A 23,516-nucleotide genomic window follows, 5' to 3' on the forward strand; every position below is an offset into this window, starting at 1 on the left:
ATTGGTAGACTTAATCAGTGGGGAATCTACTTCAAAAGTCTTCTATTTTAAATGGTGCTAATTTAGGTAATCACGCAATTAGCATGGCGTGACAGAAGATCCTGTAACAGACATGTGTTCATGTGGAGGGGTGCCCTCTCTGTTAGTGCAAACAGTAAGATCTCTGCAATACCTCAGCTTTCGTCTGTGTTGTTACTGTGAGTAGGCAGAGCTGGAACTTCATTCCCAAGCCCCTAATTTTTAAAAACTACTAACCTATTTTCTTTGATGATACCACTATATATTTTGTGCATATCTTTCTCCAGTCTCAGAAGTCACAGACAAGTCATGTGTAGTTAGAGTCACAGAAGGAGGGACATCTGCTGACATCTTCCAACCTGTTAGATGTCCTTACCGCCACTTGCTATGACATGGCAATGACCTCTGCAGAATCCATGGACAAAATGATGCAAAACCAAAAACCCTTGTCCAAGAGAAAGCCGAAAGGATGCTGCTGACAGCAAACTTCAGCTCTGAAGGTCAACTCTCCCAAAGCTCCTCCCCTGACCCCCCTGCCAGTCTTCTACAGTCCTGACCTTTTGGATAGCATTTGAAGTACTTAGAAAATGACACACGGCACACATTTCTCTTATCTCAAACCTGAGAAAAGGCCAAAGGACCCTGTTCAGGGTTGTAGCCTTGGAAGAATAAAAAACAAGAATATCTCTGAGCTTGTTTACTTCGGTGAATCTGGCAGGAAGGAGACAGAGCAGCGAGATGCAATGGTGGGCTGAACCTGGGAGTTGTTTATCACTATGTGTGTTTGTGCTTGAACACAGAATGGGAGCAAAAGATACAGGTGTGCCGGTGGGAAGCACATGGCACTGAACAGCTGTCTCTGTGTTGTTGCAAACCTCCCTCCTCTGTTGTCTACTTGTCAGTATGTCTGGTAGAGAAGGCGCATGAGGGAGGACCTCACACTGGACACTCCTGGAACCCTGTTCTTCCCTGCAGGAGGCAAAGGACTGAGACAGTGCAAGCTTGACGATTCACGATGACTCTTTCCATAACCCCTAAATGCTACCACAGCTTCAACTTTGCAAGCAGATTTCCAGAGACACCAGCCTTATAATTAATCCTCTCTGGCCTCCAACAGAGCACTGAAGTACAGCTTAGCCCAATGCTTCTTAATGATAGTTAAGTGCTCCCTGACCCCACAAAGCCTCAGTGATTACCCAAGGGCTAGCACAGGTGTCCATACTGGCACCCTTCATTCAATCAACATTTGGGGATGCTAGCTATGCTTGCATGTGTCCTGCACTGGGATGGAACTAAGCTAATGTGGAAGGACAGCTGTGGCATGGGCCCACACACTGGCTGATAATTATTTCAACATCATTGTTGTTCTCCTTGAGGAACTAAGGCAGAATGAAGTCTAAGACCTGGACTTAAGGTATTGCTTCTCAGAAAATGTCACACAGCCATCAAAAGCCCCACACCCCCATGCATGAGCAGTAGGTGTACCACATGGCTACCTCAATGGGTAAATCAATGACCGCACACTGAAAGCAATTGGAAGGCCTACATAAGGATGCCAGATATGATCATTCATCAAATATGGAGGGCATAATTGTGAGAGGTTTTTTTTTTTTGTTTAGTATGAACTAGAGGAATCCACTTCTAGTCCAGCCCTTTGAGGTGGGAAGACACACCTTTAATGTGAGCCACCCCTTCCGCTGTTAGTTTATATAAGGACCTGGAAGAAGGAAGCTTTTGCTCTTTGCCTGCTTGTCATGGTCTTGCTGGCCCACCGACTCCTTTCCCGGCATTAGAGCCTACTTCTTTGGGATACCAGCATATACCAAAGACCAACTGAGATATCTAGCTTTGTGTACTGAGAAACTACTGGATTCTTGGACTTTCCATTCACAGCCAGCCATTGTTTGATTAGCTGTACTGCAGCCTGGAAGTCATTCCAATAAATCCTCTTTACACACACACACACACACACACACACACAAACACACACGGGGAGAGGGAGGGAGGGAGGAAGAGAGAGAGAGAGAGAGGAAGAGAGAGAGAGAGATCCATTTCACAGATTCTGTTACTCTAGAGAACTCTGACTAATACAGGAGGAATGAGGAAAAGGGGAAAGGTATGAGGGACAAGGGAAAAAGACACCCCAACTGGGGAGTATTATGAAATAATTTTTAGGTTTTGTTTATTTTTATTTTATGTGCACTGGTGTTTTACCTGCATGTATGTCTATGTACCACATGAGTGTAAAGACCACAGAAGCCAGAAGAAAGCATAAGATTCCCTGGAATCTGTTACAGATGGTTGTGAGCTGCCACGTAGGTCCTAGGAATTGAACCCTCTGGAAGAGCAGTCAGTGTTCTTAACCACTGAGTCATCAGGACAAGGGGGTATTCTTGCTTCAGGGGATTGCCACAGCCTCAAAGCTCCTCTTGCTCTGAGAAGGCAAAGGGCAGACAACATTCCTACCCTCCTCCCTCCTACTCTGGGGCACGTGATTGATAAAAAGCATATGGGCAGTGGGAGCTAAAGTTTGGATGTGAGTGTACCCAACAGAGGCCACCATGATCTGAGGCCATGGCAGGGCCAAAGGTAGCGGGTGGCTGATGAGTTCCAGGTGTGCTTCTACTGTTCAGAGGTAAACGAGAAAAGGGCAGACAGGTACCCCCAAAAGATTTAACATTGGAAGACTTTACATGTAAGATTTAACATTTAATGTAAGATTTTACATTAGAAGTCACTAAATCATTTGCAGTTTGTAATAAAATCTCATTTTCCAGCCCCTACCCTGCAATGCACACACAGGACCATGAGCAATCTGACTTAATTCTAGCTCCAGGTTGTGACTATAGATGCTGATCTCATTATACAAATGATGACTGAAGAATCCTTTTACACATGACATTAAGTTTGTATGAGCAGCACCACAGGCAAAATTGGCTTCATGTCCTTGTCCTGTTTCCCTTTTAGTTTTTTTCTCTTCCTTCAAGGGGGCTCCAGATACTGCTGTGACAGGTGGTCACCCACCATTGGCTACCCTGTTATGAACTAATCTCTCCCATCATTCCCATCAATCCTGACTTAGGAAAGTTCTGTAATGGAACAGTTTAATTCCTCCAGCTTTGGAAAGCAATCTGCTGCCCTGATTAAATGACCTTTAACAACACAGCACAATCAGGTAGCCTGACCTCCAGGTAAGGGACATGCACTGCTATTTCAAAAAAATTAATACACATATGTGGGCTTGTATGTGTTCCTGTGTGTGTGTGTGTGTATGCACATGTGTATGCACATGCATCCTACATACCTGCACATGTGGAGTTCAGAGGACAACTTGTGGGAGCTGGTTCTCTCCTTCCATCCTGTGGGTTCTGGGGCTTGAACTCAGATGGTCAGGCTTGGTGGCAAGGGTCTTTACCTGCTGAGCCATCTCCCAGGCCCATACTCCCCTACTATTGCACTATACAGGATGTTCATGTTTTTCAACTTTAGTGGATTATATATACTGCTTATGAAGCTGTTCTGGTTATGAGGAATGACATAGAAATTTCACTTGCAGAAGAAACACACAGTTTCTATTCTCTGAAAATTTCAGTACTAAGTCGCCTATGGGATGTCCTGGGTAGAGCACAGGAAAGGTGAGGCCAGAGGGACAATTCATGAAGGTGATAATACAAATGACTGAAGTCTGGGGTGGAGCTCTGGAAAGGAGTACTTCCAGAGGTGGAGTCAAAAGTTTACAGGCAGGCAATGCTGGAAAACCTGCTACAAGCCAGGCCTCCCTTGCAAACCACACTGAACGGGTAGCTCTTCATTTTGCCCCAGCATAGACTGGGCAAGCTCGGAAACCATGTTCTGTCCTGAACTTGGCCCACTGAGGATGCAGAGACATGAGAGAAAAGGGCAAAACCTGTAAATGTCCAAAAAGTGGGACACACACTGAATGGAGAAGTGGGATGTTCTAAGGAAGCCAGAAAGCAGCTGGTAAATTTACCTCTCGCAGAGAATCACTGTGGCTGCGGCCAGTGTTCCGGGCAGAGTCATGGGATCCTGCTGGTGCCCTCTCTTGCTCCATTCCTCACACAGGGGAAGGAAAACTGAGCTGACCCAGAAGCAGAGGCACTTCCGGCCTTAGAGAGTCAACGAGCAGCTGTTTCCACTGCAGCGTTGGGTCTTGTGTCTCAGTTTCCCTAGCTCATAAAAGAGGATGATGTCCTCCTCCCCCCAACCCCCGTCCCGAAACTTGAACTTGCAGAAAGTCCTTAGGGTAATAAAAGAGATGATGTCTGATGTTAAGCCATTGTTATGGCACATGGTTCTTAAAAACTTCATCAAAACTAACGGGGAGGGGCACAGACACCATTAGGCAAATATTTAAATAAATGCTATAGTAGCATCAAGACACAGACAGGGAATAAAGAAGGCAAGGAGGAAAGCCTGTCCTCGCGTGCTCAAATGCTCTTGCCCCTGCTAGTTCCTCAGCACTAAGGACCATTCCTGAGATGCTAAGGACAACCACAGCCGAGTCACAAAAGTTACAGACAAGTCAAATTTGTTTTTATAAATAAAAGGTTTTAGTGGTGTCATCTGAGAGTATCCACTTGGCAGGAGTGGCTGAGGAGCTGTGGTATGTAATATTCTTACATGAACTATGACACAGATGTTCACAATGAGGCTGCAGCGCAGGAGACAGGTGATGAAAGGCCAGCGTACTATTGGCATCTGTCACCTACTGGGCATTTTTACTTTGCCATCCCATCCTCACCTCAGCATGAAAAATCTGTTATGACTGTTTTTGCTTGGAAGATGAGTAAATAAGACATATAGAGGTTTAAAAGAGAGCAATGCGTACATGTTACTGAGCGTCAGCTCTGATACTCAGTATGACTACTCTGCATCCCAATCCACACCCTATGCAGCAAAGGGGCAGGTTCCAGGAACCTAGTAACACTTGGCAACATATTATGAGGGCTTGTAAACACAAGCCCCACCTAGAGCTACATCTGCTCTCACCCCCAGTCAGCCTCATGGGACAGACGCCATTCTCCTATTAGTTGTACAAATAAGGAACTTGAGGTGTTTCACAACCTCTTTCTCATCGTTGTCCCCTCCCACCATCTTGAAGGAACCCTGAAAAAATTTCCAACCACAGGGAAACCCTGTGTTTATCTATAGACTGCACATGTGTCTGTGCTTCAGACACATAAAGACTAAGGTCTGGCTGTGGACCTCCCAAGAACCACATTTCTGTCCCACCTAGAATGTGCAGCCACCACTGGGTACAGCTTTATGAGAACAGTGTATAGGGAACAGAAAAATCCGTGCACGCATTCATTTCTCATTCATTCATTCCAGCCTTCAGCATTAACTGCGTGAAGAGGTCAGATATAGCAGAGAATGATCCTGCATGCGTCTACTTGACTCTGTCTCAGATGGAAGGACTTACACTAATAGAACAGGAGTGGTGGTTGCAAATGGAGAAGAGTCTGAGGGGAGAGGACTCTGAAGACAGGCAGGCGAGGGGCACGTGCACCTTAGCTTTTAAAAGTCCAGACTTGGAAAATCTGCATCCTGCTAAATTCTATCTCAGTACAATAGGGAAAAGTCTCTCCTGGCCTGTGTCAGTTCTGGGTCTTTAAATTGGTCCCGGGGGACCCTAACAGATACACTGCCGGATGTGAACCATGCGCCATGTGCTGTTACCATGCTGTGGTGGGAAGATCACTCTCTAGCTTCCGTCCTGGAATCCCTCAGCCCATTCGAAGGCTCTCAAGTCACAGCAGAGTGGAGAAAGGAGGACTCCCTCAAAATCCCAGCAGGGTAGAAGAGCTTCCTCAGGCAGGCAGGCAAGCCTTAAGATCAAGGGCTCTGCTTTACAAAGTGACTCCTGGGAAGAGTAACGAAAGTCTACAAATTCACCAAGGGTGGGGGGTGTCTCACAGAGACTGGGGGATGTCTAATTTTCTGGGCAGCAGCTCCTGTGTTCCCCCACAATACTGCATTGGAGCACTGAATGGTGACCCTAGAGCAACACAGCTTGATTTTCACGTATATGTCACTTTCTCAAGAAGACGAGAAACGGCTCATGGTTGGGACTGTCCTTACACCATTCAACTGTGTTCACAGGGGCCACTCATGCTGCTTAACACCAGGCTCCTGGGGCTGTGTAAGTTATGAAGGTGCAGTCTGTTAAACCTGATAAAGGTTTGATCGCCAGCACTGATATTCTGTTTGCTTTGCAAAGTTTCTCTGTGTAGGTCTGGCTGTCCTGGACTCAATCTGTAGACCAGGCTGGCCTTGAACTCACAGAGGTCCCCCTGCCTCTGCCTCCCAAGTGCTGGGATTAAAGGTGTGTGCCACCACTGCCTGGCTCATCAGCACTGATATTAAAAAAATGTAGGTGTAGTGGTGTCCATCTCTACTCCAGGTAGTGGTGAGCTGGGGGCAGAAACAAATGGGAGCTTGCCAGGTGGCCTAATCTACAAGGCAAGTTCTAGGCCAATGACAGACCCTGTGCTTGAGGACTGACACCCAAGGTTAGACTCTGATCTTTACATACCAGTTATGCAGAAACTTAAAGGAACAGAGGCAGAGTGTGGTTGACACATAGGAGTCTACAAGGAGCGTGGAAGAACATCTTAAAAACCTTCCCTCTTGCCTCCTCTGCATATCACTGAAAGATTTTGGTGATAGGATTTGAGGTAGGGCCAGAGACAGCCTGCCTCTGAGGTAGATGGATAAATAGTTGCCATGAAAATGGACCTAAAGGACAACTCCAGGGTGGAGCTCTGAGCAAGGGCTACCAAAGCAGTAGAAAACTTCAAGTTGTGCGATAAAGTGTCCAGTCTGCCCTTGCGTGACAAAGCATGTCCCTTCCCACTCTCACCTGTACTGTTTGCACAGTGTAGAGTTTCTTCAGGTTCGAGGCACACTCAGCTGCTGTGGCACCAGGGAGTGATCTAACACCAGCAAAACAACAAAGAAGCAAACAAATCCAGTCAGTGATTGGAAGATACTCCACAACATAACTATATAGGTTTTCACAGCACATGTGTCTAAAGCCTCCGAACAGGGATTTGGAGATGCTGGCTTTTTTTAAAATTATTTTTTATTTTTTACTTTTTTGGTGAAGGCACATGCATGCTTCCCCTAATAGGTTTTGGCTTTTGTTTGTTTTGTTTTTGTTTTTCAAGACAGGGTTTCTCTGTAGCTTTGGAGCCTGTCCTGGAATTCACTCTGTAGGACAGGCTGGCTTCCAGCTCACAGAGATCCTCCTGTCTCTGCCTCTCTAGTGCTGGGGGGATTAAAAGTGTGCACCACCATCACCCAGCTTCCTAACTGAATTTTTATTTTGAGGCAATTGAACTAAAATAATTTAAAATAAAAAGTTAAGTATACAAGACAGGTATTGGCCACTTTAAAAGCACATGGTGAAAAGTATAAAAATACCCTATGAACATGAAGGCAATGAGAACTCCTCCTCCTCCTCCTGGCGATTGGTTGAAAACCCTACAATCCCTGGTGGTAAATACCCACAAATCCCTGGGAAACAGTACCATTTAGTTTTGCTTTAGAGAATGCTATTAACAGTCTTGGTCCCCCCCCCCCCCAAATTTCTTGCCTTAAAAAAATACGTTCAGTAGTTTCTACTGAGCTCACACAAGCAGCTCTTGTGAACTGCATGGCCCTAACACACTAATCCCTGGTTTCTATACATTCCACTAGATGGCAACACACTACAGGCTTAGTCTCTGGGAGGAAAAAGGTGTACTTGGACTTTCCAGTGCCGTTCCTGGAACTGGGATGTGTTGATCTATAGGCATTCAGACATTCTGTTATCACCATTGTTTCTCTTTCTTCCTGCTGACTAACAGTCTGTACGTAAAGGAACTGGGATCCTTGTCAGCATCAGGTCTAAGACACTTCACCACACAAACAATGCTCAAAAGCCCATGTCTGTCTGTGGGAAGCAATCAAGGTCATGCTAAGAGGGGAAACACCTTGCTTACCACTGACACACGGGGATCTAGAATCTATAAAAGAACAGTCTTCACCAGTCACTGACCCTAATGACCCTAAGAGACACAGTCCCAGGGGTCACCAACATGGGACACTTTCCAGAGAGTTGCTATCCATTGTATCCTAGAGATGTGGAGAAGACCCACAGCATCTATGAAGCAGAGGTGATGAGATGGCTGTGGGGACAGGAATCCACTGCCCACATTCTGGAACCATGGGCCAATGAGGACATTAGAGCTGGGGCGATAGCTCAGTGAGGGATGTGCTTGCCGTGTAAACATGAAGACCGGAGTTCAAACCTTCAGCAGTCATGTGAAAGCCACAGGCATTGACAGACATCTGTAACCCCAGTGCTGGGGGAGAGGGGACAGGTGGGTCTCAAGGGCTTGCTAGTCAGCCATTTTGCTGAAATGGCAAACCCCAGGGTCAGTGAGAGACCACCCTATCTCAAAATATAAGATAAAGATCAATAGAGGAAGATACACACCAACCTCTGGCCTTCACGTGGGCTTGCACAACGGTACACACATATATACATCACATACACACATCTAAATATTAAAGTGCATTTTGGGGCATAGTCCCCTTGTCTAGAGGTCAGCAAGGAAGCAATTATGGACTAGTTTAGGGGCAAAGATATCTTGTTACCCATGAGGCAGGTAAACTCTAATAAAAGTCATGAGTACACAATTATTTCCTGTTTGTAGTTTTTATGGCCTTTATTTTTAAAAAGCAAAAAACCATAGTCACAAATACAGCTGCCTTTTTGTGTCAGGCATCACCTAGGCTTCCCTGAGAAAATGGTGATGATGAATACACAGGAACCAACAAAACACTTCCCTGAGAAAATGGTGATGATGAATACACTGGAACCAACAAAACACTTCCCTGAGAAAATGGTGATGATGAATACACAGGAACCAACAAAACAAAACCTATCAGGCAGCAGGGGTGGTCTGGACTGCGGTCACTAAAGCATCCACTTGGACAAAGATAAAGATGCCACATAAAGTAGGCTATTGTGCCACAAATTATAAAGACATTAGGAAAAAAAACTGAAAGGATTCAACCTCTTTTTTTTTTAATTTGCTGGGCATGCACTGTTTGAAAGTCTATTCTTTTACGTGAAAATTAACTGGTGCTTAATCCAACGAACTTTTCTTTCTTTGCACAGCCTGGAGAACTGCTCTACCAAGTGCATCAGCAAATACATCCCCAGGTCCCACAAGCACTTTAGACAGCCCTCCTTCCCTTGCGGCACCCAGGAAGCGGGCAGCCTAAAGTAGGAAATGAACTCTGCAGGTTTTTAATCTGCAAAATAAAATTTCACTGATTTTCAAAGCCACTCTTCAATTTAAAATAGCTTAGAGGGAGTATTATGTGAGTATTCACTTCAGACAGTATCACGTCAAATTCTATAAATCCAACATGCAGGCGGTAGCTACCATTTAGCTTTCGAAAGGCGCTGATGAACACTTGGTCTCTGGGCTCTTTTGTGGCCCCTGTTTCTAGTCTGCTCTCCTCCTGATAATTGCAGGAGACAATTATACATGTCACTTAGGGTCTCTGTTTCTCTGTCCAAGTGTTCGGAGATGCTGAGTTTCCAGAGCTCGGGAGAAGCATCTGGAAGGAAGCAATTAGGATGTACTCACCAGTGGAAGACAGCAGAGTCCGCAGGCAGCCAATGTGAGGTGACTCCTACTGAGTGATACAGTCCTGCTGGGGCCCCTGTAGCTTACAGCGGTGCTTGCGACCATTTTACAGTGAGCACTCTGGGGTTCAGAGAGGGATGCCAACTGTCCCAAGGACATACTCATTTCATGAAACCAAATGATGCACTTTCGATGGCTGCTCATCATCCCACACTGTGGATGTGGAGCTGCCCGGTCAAGTCACAGCAATTACAAAAGCTGGGTCTCATCCATGCTAAGCACGTGTTCTACAACTGAGCTTCACCCAGTGCCACACTTCCCTTTGTGTGTGGATGAGCGTACCGTGGTATCTCCATCAGTCACTCTCTACCAGTTTTGAAGACAGGGTCTCCCACTAAACCTGGAGCTCATCAACCAGCTAGGCTGTCTGGTCAACAAGCGTCTGGGATCCTCCTGTGTCCATCATGCTGCACTAGGGTTGCAGGTGTGGTCAGCGCACCTGATTCTCTACACCCAAGTCCTCTTGCTTACATAGCAGGCACTAACTCTCCCATCCACACTTGCATTTCTAAAAGGCAACTAAAAGCTACCTATTTTCTGTTTGCATGTGGGGTGTGTGTGTGTGCGCGTGTGCATGTGTGTGTGCACGTGCATTACTCTCGTCCATATGTGCACACGTGGAGACCAGAAGCTGATGTCAGATGTCTTCCTCTATCATTGCACACTTTATTTCTCTGAAACAGGGTCTTTCACTAGCCTGGAGATTGTTGTTAGGGCTATATTAGTTGGTCAGCAAATCTTCAGAATTCTCCTGTCTCAGTTCCCCAGTGCTGGGTAGGGTGGTGGCTGGGGGTTACAAGCATACCATGCCTGGCTTCCACACAAGTGCTGAGGATCCAAGTTCAAATCTTCATCATGCATAGGAATGACTTTAGCCATCGGGCTATCCCTCACCCCACATCTTCATTTCCTAAGGAATGATGGCATGTTCTCTACAAGGCCGTCTCTTTGCTTAATCTTATTTTAATTCAAAAGTGTGTCTGTGGGGATTAGAAGACACATGGTTTAAAATAGTCTTTCCAATGAAGCAGGGCAAGGAAGGTCCTTGTGACACCCAACAGGAACATGCTCGGCCATGGCCATCCTTTGATAGGCTAACAGTTAGATACCAATGCATCAGGGCTAGGAAGGAAATGACAGGCTCCACAGAAACTCCGTGTAGTAGCTTGAAAACAACCCCATTTGAAGAAATGTACCTAAGCGGTGACACTGTCTGGTTGTAGGTCAGGGAACCTTAAGGAGGTAGGTAGATCCTTGCTGGATAGAAGTGTGTGTGTGGGGGAGGGAGGGCTTTGAAAGCTTATTGCCTTGTCCCTCTTCCTGTTTTCTCTGTTCCCTGTGTGCAGATGAAATGTGATCAGCCAGCTTCTTACTCCTGCTGCCATGCCATGCCTTTCCCTGCTATGATGGACTCTAGCTCTTGGGAACTCTAAACAAAACTCTGATCTCACAGGTCCCATCTAGCTGCTGGGTGGTTTTATAAATGTTGGTTTTGCCTATAAACACAGCAGTGTTGCCAGGACTGTGTTAGCTCGACTGGTTAGTGTAGGTTTGGTGTTCTAGTCACCAAACTTGATCTCAATAGTCACTAAAACACACTGTTATGTCTCAACTTCACCCCTGAACTTCAGGTTTCCTTAACCAGCAAGATGGGGCCACAGCCACAGAGCCCATCTAAGAAGGGCAAAGCAGCCAAGGTTTTCAAGTGACGAGCTTCGTAAGCAGGCCAATGTGCACTGACTTGCTGATGCAAGGTGTTTCATCTGCTGCTATCTACTGTGACTGCGTTTTTCTTCATTGCTGAGGACTGAACCCACAGCCTCACACACACTAGGCAACTGGGTTACATCATTAGCACAGTTTTGGGTTTTTTTCTACAGATATATTTTGAGACAGGGTCACATTATGTTGTCCAGGCTGGCCTTAAACTTGAGATGCTTCTGCCTCAGTCTGAAGAGTAGTTGGAACTACAGGTCTGTGGCTGTTTCTTGAAAAGGCAATGCAGACCAAGTAAGGCTGCTGCTACATAAGCAACTGAAAGGCCAAGATGTATAATAGGTTTCAAATGAGAGACGTTCTTACTGAAACCACATATGCAACGTATCTTTATTATATCTTTTACCTTACCAACATCAGAGATCTCATCTTCTAATACTAATACTAACCAGAGCCCTCTGCCTGCAGACCAGGGCACTAATCTGGAATGGCAGTGACCCAGGTGACCGAAGGCAATACTGGGAGACATTTTATGTTGCTATAAATAAGCGGGTAAGCCTCCCATAATGTACAAGACACAATACCCACAATACAGAAGTGTCTGGATCAAAATCCATAGCGCAGAAAGCCCTGGTATAGACATTAACAGTCTTGGAGAATTTAACATTTAATCACACTACAAAGATTCATTACTGCCTCTCTTGGAGCTGGGGACACAGTAATGATCACTCTAGGTACAGCCCTGGTCCTGTGGAGTACATGTTCTACAGATGGTACATCTTGCTTTCTGAATCCCCCCAGCCCCACCCCTAGGCTCCTGGAGGCAAAGGAACAAAGTTTGGACCTTTTTAATTTTCTCAGGAGAGAAGAGATGGGAAAGAAAGCTGACAAGGGAGTGCACATGTCAATGGTGGCCATTCCCAGAATACCACAGATGTGGGCCATCATACAATCTGGGATCAGGCCTGTATTCCAGCTCTCTGGAATCTACAGGAGCCTCATTGCAACACAGTGCTAGATCTGAGAACACAGCAATAGAAGAATAAATGTGCCTAGAGAGCAGAGTCTGGATTTTGAAGTATTCTACCCAAGTCTGCCCTCTATGTAATGTAATCACAGCCTCCTTTTATTGAGCATGTATTAGCTCTGATTCACAAAGCAATTCTGCCAGATTGGTATCATAACTTATACTTAAAAATCAGGAAACACCCAGCACTCGGGAGGCAGAGGCAGGTGGATCTCTGTGAGTTCGAGGCCAGCCTGGTCTACAGAGTGAGTTCCAGGACAGCCTCCAAAGCCACAGAGAAACCCTGTCTCGAAAAACCAAAAAAAAAAAAAATCAGGAAACAGATTCTGCATGCTTGTTTTGAAGTAACAGATCTGGATTCTTCATCTGCTGCCTCTAATGCCATGGTCTTCCTGACTTTCTCCCAGGGCTACACTACTTCTCACTAGAGACTGAGGTATCACACCCAACAAAGGCCACTGAGGGGCTGGAGCAGGAAAGTAATAGAGACTAATTACCCCCCCATAATCAAGAGCTCCCAAGTCAAGCCCAGTTCTGCCGCCAGCCTCACCTCCTGCTTTTCCCCTTTAGAAATAGCCTGTAACTACTGTTTTGCTGCCCGGACACATGCGCTAGAGCTAGGTAGAAGTCTGTTATACAGTACATCTAAAATGGAACTAATCAGCAATAGTTAACTAGTCACCCTCTGCAGAGATATGGACAGAACAGGACACAGATGATGAGAAAGTCACCAGTACAGAGACACCAACCAAAAACAGGGTAAAGGCAACACAAATAGCTCAGAGTCTCTTGTGTCCACCTGCAGAGAGGACACCCACCAGACTCTCCCAGCCTTAGGCTGCAGCCATGGTGAAGGCTGTCTCCTTGTGAAATTAGTTAATTAAGAACCCATCGGTTAAAGACCTGGGTCCTGCCAAGTCAATGATTAATGTGAAGATGTCGGAGAGCTGTTTATGGTACTTAAGAACGAATTCCAAGCTCCCTTTACTCTGTGACTCTGGCTTAGCAAGATAACACAGAAGGGATCTTAAGATTCTCTTTTAGAAAACTGGTGAAAACCCTTTTTCATTTGGAGAGTACTGAGCATAGAGGGAACCGGTAATACTGGACCAACTGTTCTACTTAAACAGTTCCCAATCGCCAAAGCACCACATGCATGTACAGTTTTAATATGCTATTTACAAACCAAATTTACTCATTAAAATAAATCCCTGGGACCCTTCACAAGAATCTGCTCTCTTCACTGATGTCTCAAATGTCTGAAGCCACGTTGCCCTCCTCCTTTTCGAGATACCTTGTGCCAGTAACTGAAGAGATTACATGTCTTCTGCATGTGCACATCATGCTCAGCCTCCACTTTGCAGAGCACCAAGGCTGGGCTGGTACAGGAACTCACTAAATGACACATAGCGGGCAGCGGCAGAGCTGAGACTTGAGCCACAGCTGTCTGACAACTTGAGTCAGTGGTGACCCTAGAAGGAACCCACCGTGTACTGAATACGAAGTCAACTGCCACACCTTGCAATCCTCAGCTTGGACGTTCCAGATGGAAACTCTCTGTGAAGGGGCATCTCTAAAGATATGGCCACTGCAGATGGAGCTTGGAGTCAGCTCCTACCGGGACAATCTTCCCCATGACCACGGCGCCACTCCCCAGCCATCTATAGTTGGTGAGGCTTCTCACAAAGCCAAAAGCGCTGTCAAGGTTTCCCATGCTCCACCTGCACCTTGGTGACCTGAGATGTGATCAGCTCACAAGTAGCACCACCTGGGAGCCTGTTATGGCAGGCACAGGCTAGGTCACAGACATGCTAAGTCCCTGGGGTTTCCAGTACTCCTTCTAGTCATGCTGGCCCTGTACCATCTAAATAAATCATCATAAGAAATTCAAATACCTTGTATGGTAAAGTTTAGTGAGTAGCAGCATCATGAGCAAAATGTAAAAACCACTGTTCTTATAGAGTCCTCATCACCATCTAAGGGCATCTCCAAGGCAACAGGATCACTGCTTATGATGGATACGAAGCCCTGTCCAGGGTCTTAGATATGGGGTTTCAGACAGGGCTCTCTCTATTCTTTGCATTAAAAACTTCAAAATCTCTCCCTCCCTCCCTCCCTCCCTCCCTCCCTCCCTCCCTCCCTCCCTCCCTCCGTCCCTCACTCTCTGTGTGTCTCTCTCTGTGTGATGCGTGAGTATGGACTCATATGTGAGATGGACAGCTAAGTGTTGGTCTTTGTTGGCTCTTTGCCTTCCACTCTGAGGCTAGCTGGCCTGCAAGTTTCTGGGGATTCTCCTGTCTCTGCCTCATATCTCCCTGTGGGAGTGCTGAGATCACAGAGGCATGCACTTACGACTGGCATAAACTAAGCTCTGGAGACTCATGCATGCACAGCAATCGCTTTACTCAACAAGTTATCCCCCAGCTATCTCAGGGGGCCCTGCAAATTTTACCTCAGGGGGTCCTTGGCTTGATCACCTTCTATGAAAGCAGGCCCCCATTTCCCCATCTTTGAAGTTAAATGGCTGAAATTAAGAGATCATCTCTAAAGCCATGCCACTGGTTGATATGAGACACAAGAAACGGTACTCCTAGTCCCAGGGATGCAGTGGTCAGGGGCTCAAAATCATGACGTGATCACCCAGAGCTCTATTCCAGTCCAGCGTCTCTCCTACACTGCTATGTGACCTCAGACAGGGCACTTCTCTTGACTTCAACCTTTTCATCTGTAAGATGTTACTGGGACATGCACTGTAATATCACGAGGATTTTGTACTTGAGTGTATATAGCACTTGGGTCACTATTTAACACACAGGGAGTACTACATATGCCATATTAATAAGCTAAGACGGGGAAAGACAATTTATAACTTTGTATAGTATGATGTCTCCAATTATATGCCCAGTGCACATACACTTTGTAAAAAACATGAATGATGACAATATTCCACATCCTACAGGAGATGATTTCATTTTAGCCAAGAGAACAAATCTAAAGGGGAAAGGCTTCAAAGGCAGGGATGTGTCTGCCGAAATCCACCCTTCCTGAGCAATTTGCATCAACATCGGGCTCAGCTGTCAGAGGGAAAACACACACAGGCCCAGTACCGTGATTAAGTATGCCCCTCGTACATCATTCACTCCATTAAAGATGAATTCATTTTAATCACTTTTAGATAGATCTGTGGCTTGCGGCTACACCAGTTTCCTGTTTGAGAGTCACATATAAAAGGGGGTTGGGCTTGTTGTTGACAGCAATACATCTACTGAAGTTGTCAGCATAACCCAAGTGTTCTACATGTTTATCGGGCTTTAATTTCTCCCTGCCTCCAAATGTTGTCACTCCTGTTCTACATTAGCCATGGGGCTCTTTTCATCTTGACTTACAATTAATCCTTAGGGACCAGAAGTCAGGTGCAGAGGGACTACACAAGTTCACAGACCCCACTAAGACTGACTCCTGAGACCTCACCATGCAGCATTGCTATTCTTGCCTGCTGCTTCGGGTTTAAGCATAAGTCAACAGCATCTATAATATGAAAAGCGGGAAGATAGCTTTTCTTTTCTTTTTTTTTTAAATCACTACCAGCTAAGGGTGAGTAACTTTTCAAAGTGAGGATGTTGATATTGAAGGCCCTGGGCCATTCTGCAAGAAGTATTCACTTGTCCACATGTGGAGAGGCCATGCATCCCCTGGGAAAAGGCATTGACTGCTAGACAGATCAATACCGAAACCTTCCACAAAATAAAACCTGCAGCCACTCAGAGAGCCTGTGGAGACAGAAGAGCAAGAACAGGAGAGGAGGAACGTCAATGTCTGTCACTCTCTTCCTGTGTCCTCTGCTGACCTCATCCATGCAGTGAAGAGAGATTATGTGGGGGTCTCCTTTTGCAAGCCTGGCCCCACCTCCATGTGTCAAATCTGTGGTTATGGACCACACTATGAGAAGGCATTAAGATGTACCACACACTATAAGGTAGGTCCCTTAGAATTTCATGTTTCTGAACTCCCACTCACACTCCTGAAGCATGTGGCATGTGAGGTGGCCCACTAGGAGGGAAGGCCACACTGCGGCCATGGCTTCACTCTTACCTATCAGTGATTCACTTCAACATGTTCAGTTCATAAAATCAATACATACAGAAGTGACATTCCAGTTCAGAAACAAGGGGGCATTTGTGACAAGTTCATCATTTTCTATACCCAGAGGTCTAACTGAGTGGTCCTGGCAGGGTAGAAACTAACATTTTAACAGCACAGACTGGGAATTGTGGAGGGAGAGGGAGAAGGAAAAGGAGAGGGAGAGGAAGAGGGAGAGGGAGAGAGAGAGAGAGAGAGAGAGAGAGAGAGAGAGAGAGAGAGAGAGAGAGCGTGAGCGCTACATCCCAGACACACAAACTTGGTGCAGCGATGATGGATGGGTTGGTGGTATATGTAGAGGATGGTCCACTTTTGTGATCAAAACAGAAATTCAGAGCTGAAGAGATGGCTCAGTGGTTAAGAGTACTGTCTGCTCTTCCACAGCACCTGGGTTCGAGTCCCAGCACTCACATTGCAGCTTACAACAGTCTTTAATTTCAGTACTAGGGGATTTGATAAACTCCCTGGTCCCTGTGGGTTACTAAATATGCATGTGCTCTACAGACATACAAGTATTAAGTAAAACACTCTCACACACAATAATGATAATAATAATAGCGACAACATAAGTCAACAAATACAAAGCACCTGCTATGTGCCAGGCACTCCCTTCAGTCATAGACCTGAAGACATTAGCATCTCACTATATCTCACTATTAAGAGTTAGAGAAGACGGCTGGGTTGTGTCACACACCTTTAATCCCAGCATTTGGGAGGTAGAGGAAGGTGGATCTCTGTGAGTTTGAGGCCAGCCTAATCTACAGAGCTAGTTCCAGGACAGGCTCCAAAGTTACAGAGAAACTCTGTCTCAAAAACAAAATAAACAAAAAGAGTAAGAGACAAAAAAAAAAAAAAAAACCCAACTATCCATAAAAGAATGCTTGCCTAGAAAGAAATGCTGTGGAGGAACCAAAGGGTTAACAGGAGCTACACGTATTATAACTGAGGAGCACTGTGTTTGCCTGTCCTCTGGGTAGACCAGGAGTAATTCTGCATCCTAAACACTAGTCCACTAGTCCCTAGTCCACTCAAGACAAGCATCAGAAGTCTGCTGTTACTGGGAGGCGGGGACACACACACACACACACACACACACACACACACACACGACAGGACAAATGGCAGTACTTTGAAATTGGAGAAGGCAATGGCCAGGTCAAAAGGAGAGCTTTGAACTTAAAACAGCAAAACATAAATTGGTACCACAGCAAAGCATAAATTGGTATCATAACTTGTAAGCTTAAGGCTTTCCTTAAAAACAAAACAAAAACAAGTAAAAATTTTTTTTCTGCAAATATGGCTCAAGTCTAAAGTCAAGTGTGGTGGCACATGCCTGAAATTCCAGCACTCCAGAGGTTAGGCAGGAGGATCAAGAGTTCAAGGCTAGCCAGGGATACATGGTAAGATCTTATCTAGAAAAACAAAATGAAACAAAACCTACCATGGTTGGCATCTAAAACACCACCCAACACACCTCGCCACTTAGAGCCTCTTTGTGGAAAGTATGGGTAGAGATCTAGAACCCCCGCTTCATCTGAACCACACACTCCTCTGCAGAAGCAGCGCTAGGTAATGAGAGACGTAAGTAAACTCTGCTGCATGGTAAGAGAGAGGCCAGAAGGATCAGAGCAGGTATATCCTCAGAATGGTTCCCTCCCAGCCAGGGCACTGGAGAGAAAGGAGATTGGGAACCAGCGGGTACCTCAGCAAGCTACTCTGCTCCTGGAGCTACAGATGACCAGGGCCAGCAAAAGAGTGACAGGGCTCGTGGGGAGGAGGGCAAGTGTATATAGGGATGGGCGGGGTACTTAGAAAAGAAGGTCCGAGGATCAGACAGACACGACAACGCTGAAACGCTGACAGCAGCATGGGCACAGGAAGCAACACGGTGAGCGGAGGAAGACGATGCTGGAGCCAATCGACTCGGTTTGGAGTAATCAGGAAAGCAACCGGACTTCGGACCTCCTGGATCTTGGCTGTACGTGTCTAGACTTGAGAACAGAGCTACGGGCCACAGACAGACCCGTGAAAGAGTGCAACGAGCCCCCACTGGAAAGCATGGTTGCTATGGGAAGAAGTCAACGCCACCGCTAGGTCAGGTCTAGAAGCTGAGAAGTGAGCAACAGGATCCGAGCTCTGCCCTCATGGACGGCTCACATTCTAGAGAGAGACCAGCCAGTGGTGAAGATTGTAAAGACAAAATGCCACACATCAGGGACCCGGGGTGCACACGTAGAGGCATGTGCGCCCTTCCACATCGGCGGCCAGGGGAGATCTCACCCGGAAGGTGATGTAGGAGCAGAAACTGGAAGGATACAAAGAGCAGACTTGGGAAGTAGTCCAGACAGTGACAGCAGCAGCAGCAGCAGGGGCAAAGGCCCTTGCTCGGGACATTGGAAAAAAGAGCAAGGAGGCCAATGAGCTGGCAGGCAGAGGCAGAGGGAGGGCAGCAGGGCAGTGAGCAGCTCCGTGGGAGCTGAAGAGTATAGTCGCCCAGCTGTTCTTCAGTTTCTATGCTGGGCAGAGAGGGTTGCAGATGCCCCCAGGATTTGGGGGCTGAGAAGCTGGAAGGATAGAGATGGCATTCACTGTGAACTGCTCACATCTAAGCTCAGAGATCTGGGGGACAGCTGTGAGGACAGCTGAAAAGGTGGCATGGTGCATGGGAAGTGGAGACAGGTCGTAGGATCTGCCTCTGCTGCTCTGGCATCTCCTGCTTCCGTGGGAGCTGCAAGCCTGCCTTGTGCCTGGGACAGGCCCAAGAGCTGGATCCTGTGAGGAACAGAAGGAAGGAGGTCACCACACAGTGACCAGGAAACACAGGGACACTAGTGGGAATGCAGGCAAGAACCGAAGGGACAGAGGACCTAAATACCCGGAGAAAGGGAAGAGTCTGTTCATCGGGTGTCCTGACCCACATAGGTGCAGCCTTGGCCATACAGCAGACTGATTTTCAACCAAGTAAGGATTTTTACAGTTGACTGCTTAAAGTGCAAATAACTTTCGAAGGATCCTCCAATTTGCCTAGTGGGGAAATGACCATAGGATGATGACTTCCTATTACTGAATTCGTATCAGCTACTCCATGACGCATGCATATGCATATTATAGTGGCCAGGGGTCAACCTCTGGTATCTTTCCTCAGTAATGCTGGTCTTTTACAGACAGGGTCTCTCACTAGGCTGAGCATAGGCCAATCAGGACAGACTGGCTGGCCAGTGGGTGTCAATGATCCGCTGGTCTCTGCTTCCCCAGAGCTGAGACTGTAAGTGCTGTGACTATAAATAAATACTGCACCACTATGCCTGGCTGTTGACTTGGGTCCTGGGGAATGCAGGTCCTCCCGTGTACACAGCAATTTAGCAACCCAGTTAGCTCCTCTGCTCATCAGTTGATACTTACTAAGCTGTTACTCCGTGCCAGGCACCTGTAGTTACTTCACACTCACAGCTCACAATAGCCCTGTGTGACAGATGCCACTGTTGTGCCTACTTAACAATGGAGTGCAGCTAGGTGAGCCTGGGCAAGGTGATCATGGAGCTTTCTAAGAGGTAGGTGCCACAAGGAAGCTCCAGGTGGCAGAGGTCTTCGGATGCTGTGGATCTCCAGACTGAGGGATGGCTGGGCTTCCTGAAGGGCTCTCATGAGAACCTCACCACGCTCTCCAGTGATGCTTCTCTGGGGGAGAAGTCCACGTTAACCTTTAGAACCTGAGAACTTCACAACCCTGAATGTGCCTGCAGGTGGGCAGAGCATCTATAAACACACAGATTCTCAGAGAAGCAAAATTAATTCAATAAAAATTATGAGATGATGGATCAGGCACAATGTTGAAACTAGTTATAATTTCTAAATGAATACAGCATCTCTATTAAAGGCTTAGGCACCACAGAAATAACACATTTCATGTATTGACTTTTTAGAGGGGGAAAAAGTGCAAATCAATATAAGAAAGATGTAATTTGTGCTTTTATTAGAGCTACCTATTCTTAGGGCTTGTCTCATTTTGCCCTAGGGCTAGGAATTAAACCCAGGGCCTGGGTCATGATGCACATGTACTCTACCACTGAGCTACACCACCAGCCTACCTATTCTTATGTTAAAAGACATTGATACCTTAGAATAGTCCTAAAATGTGCCATTCTAAATAGACTAAATCTGCTGAAAGTGGAGTTCTCTCCATCAGTTTCTACTAGTCAGCAGGTCTGCAGTTTGGATCACAGGCATGGTATAATAAAGCAGATGCCAGGTAACAAATGCACAGTAAGAGGACACCTTTGAAAACAAAGACATAACTTCACTTTGCTAATGACTGCTAAACCCTAAAGCCACTCTTGTTTGATAGTCAAATGCTGGAATCTCAGAATGAAAGTGAAAATGTTTTGCAAATGAGACTCAAGCAATCTCCCCCACCCCCAACTTCTCTGGGTCCCAAGGAAACAAAGTGGCTCTAGCTGTGTCAATTCTTAGGGGTAATCATCCAGGAAAAGAACTGTCTTCACTTAAAACAGGAGTATCCCTTTAAAACAAAACTTGCAGGCATTTGGTACTAGGCAAAAAAAAAAAAAAAAAAAAAAAAAAAATCAGTGTAGACTGTAAGACTAAGTCTGTCCAGAAACTATCACATACATTTCCTCCTAACTCTTAAACCATAGTAGACACAGTTTTTATCAAAACTTCACACACACTTTTGGAAACAACTTGACCTATCATTACCCACACAGGTGACAGGTGTTAAGACGACAGGCTATCCATGCATGTATACATGTATCAAAACTAGGTGTTCTACTCAGGCACAGTTCTAGGTGAGGGGCTCTGGCATACTTCCAAAGCCTGACCCTAGTCTGTGAATCTCGCTCAGGGCAAGCAATGGAGGGCTTGGGGACAAACTGAAAATAAGTTCATCTGGAAGAATGCGGTGGCGTTGAGCATTGTGAAGAAAAACAAGGCAGGAGGGAGACCCAGGATGGTGTGCGAAGTTTCTGTTTTAGACAAGGGATGCCGCTGAGGCCTCTGGAGGCAAGGGCACCCGAGCTGTCCCCAGAAAGCTGCTGTCCTGGATCACAGAAGCCCCAGCTCACCAGACACCCCTGCCTGGGCCAGAGGCACAGGTGCCCGAAGCGAGGTCCCAACTGGGACCCGCACACTTCCCTGCGGCTGGCCGACTTTTCTGATTGCTGTCGCCGCGAAGGTCGCAGCAAGTCTAGTGCCCCAGAGACATGCGGGGCAGCCTCTCCCGGCCCGCCGCGACTCCCGGCACGGCTGGCTGCCCGCTGTCCGGGGACGCGCGGAACTCTGGCTGCGCCCGCGCGAGACCCCCGGCGCGCGTGGGACGAGGACGCGGCCGAGACAAAGCGGCGGGGCGCGGCCCTCACCTGTCCAGCCAGAAGGTCCACGGCGAGTGCAGCGGGACGCCGACAGGCTCGGGCTGCAGCGCCGACAGCAGCAGGCCGAGAGACTCGCCAGCCCCGGGGGGTGCGGCGGCCGGGGGTAGCGCCATGTTCTCCGCCGGCCAGGCCGCGGACGCGCGGACCCGAGAGCCTAGTAGTCTCCCGGCGCCAGCCCCGCCCCGCCCACGCCCCGCCCCGCCCGGCCTCGGCCCTGCCCTAGCCCAACAAAGGCCAGCCGGCCCGCGCCCGGAGCAGCGGACCCGAGGGAGAAGGGCAGTATAAGAGTCACCCGGCTGGCCCCGCAGCTGGGGCCAAGGACAGATGGAAGGTCCGGCCAATGGATCAGTATGGATAGAATCTCAAGGGTCCAACAGTGCGAGCGAGGGAGGAAGGAGAGATGGATTGACATACCAGCAATCTGAAGGCTGGATGGATTGCGAGGCTGGCAGATGGCTGGAGGAGGGACAGAGGGATGAAGGGCAGATGGAAGCACAGTTGGATGTGACAGATAGATGGAGAGAGGACCAATGGTCGAACAGATAAAAAGGCTCCAATGTCTGAGAGTGCAGAAACAAGGTATTAGACAAAGATGGAATCTGGCAACACTGAGGCCGGCGAGTATTTGAAGCTTTGCATGCCTAGTGGTGAGAATAAAGTTGCCTGACTTGGTGTATTTAAAGGACCAGGATTATCTTCCTTCCCACTCTGGATGTGCCTACAGAGTGTCCAGCTTCCAAGAGAGGCCTCAGAGTCAGCCAAAGTTCTTCGGGTCTGCCTCCAGCTATGGCAGAGGAAGGGAGAGGAAGCTGCAATTCTGTGCACACAACCTACACGTGTGAAAACCCAGGAAGTCACTGTAGCCACGAGACTCCCGAGTTCACAATAAGAGGAACCCTCTAGCAAGTCTCCTCCTAGGCCTCTGCTACTCTCTTCATGAGAAAGGCAAAGGCATGGAGGCATGCTGGGAGGCCTGGAAACCCTCCTTAACCCAAATTTCCAGATAGTACCTTTCTGGCCTCCAACAACTGGGGACATGGAGTTGGTCACCTAGTCCATTTTCTACCTGACAGCATTCATTTTGCTTTCTCCTTGAGGGAGAAGAAACACGTTGGGATGGGGGCTTTATAGGTTCATGATGGGTTGTCCCTGAGAACCACTGTCTTCCCCACGAACTAGCCAAGGTAAGATAGAATGACAACAAAACAATGTGTGCTTTGTGACCCCTTCTTGCAATGTAACTTCCATACTGCACAAGATTCTGGAAATGTGACTTTTTACCAAATCTTCTATCACTGAGGTACTAGGAGCAGATCCATCTGGTCAGATGCATTTGTTGTTTAATCTTTCTTTAACTTTTTCAAAAAACTCATAGGGCATTGTTAGAGCCTTTCTGAGAGCTCTACCCTATGAGCTTGTGTACCCCTTAAATAATGGGATGTGGAAGGAACTATCCACCCATCTTAAAGATGGGCAGAGTAGGCAGGTTAACTCCAAGGT

General features: G+C 47.0%; 1 protein-coding gene across 1 annotated transcript in view; it reads right to left on the minus strand.

Annotated features, from left to right (window-relative positions):
* The window catches only part of Eif4e3 (eukaryotic translation initiation factor 4E family member 3), a 40,195-nt gene extending 18,014 nt beyond the window's left edge, over window positions 1-22,181 (minus strand). The window contains exons 1-2 of the mRNA XM_005071206.4: window positions 22,005-22,181; window positions 6,902-6,974 (exon numbers count right to left, since the gene is read on the minus strand). Coding sequence (XP_005071263.1) covers window positions 6,902-6,974; window positions 22,005-22,129 — 198 coding nt within the window. The 5' untranslated portion in view covers window positions 22,130-22,181. The remainder of the gene's footprint in view (window positions 1-6,901; window positions 6,975-22,004) is intronic.
* Between the last annotated feature and the right edge of the window lie 1,335 nt (window positions 22,182-23,516).

This window comes from Mesocricetus auratus, unplaced genomic scaffold (assembly GCF_017639785.1).
Source record: "Mesocricetus auratus isolate SY011 unplaced genomic scaffold, BCM_Maur_2.0 Super-Scaffold_100676, whole genome shotgun sequence".
In the NCBI taxonomy this organism is placed as follows: domain Eukaryota; kingdom Metazoa; phylum Chordata; class Mammalia; order Rodentia; family Cricetidae; genus Mesocricetus; species Mesocricetus auratus.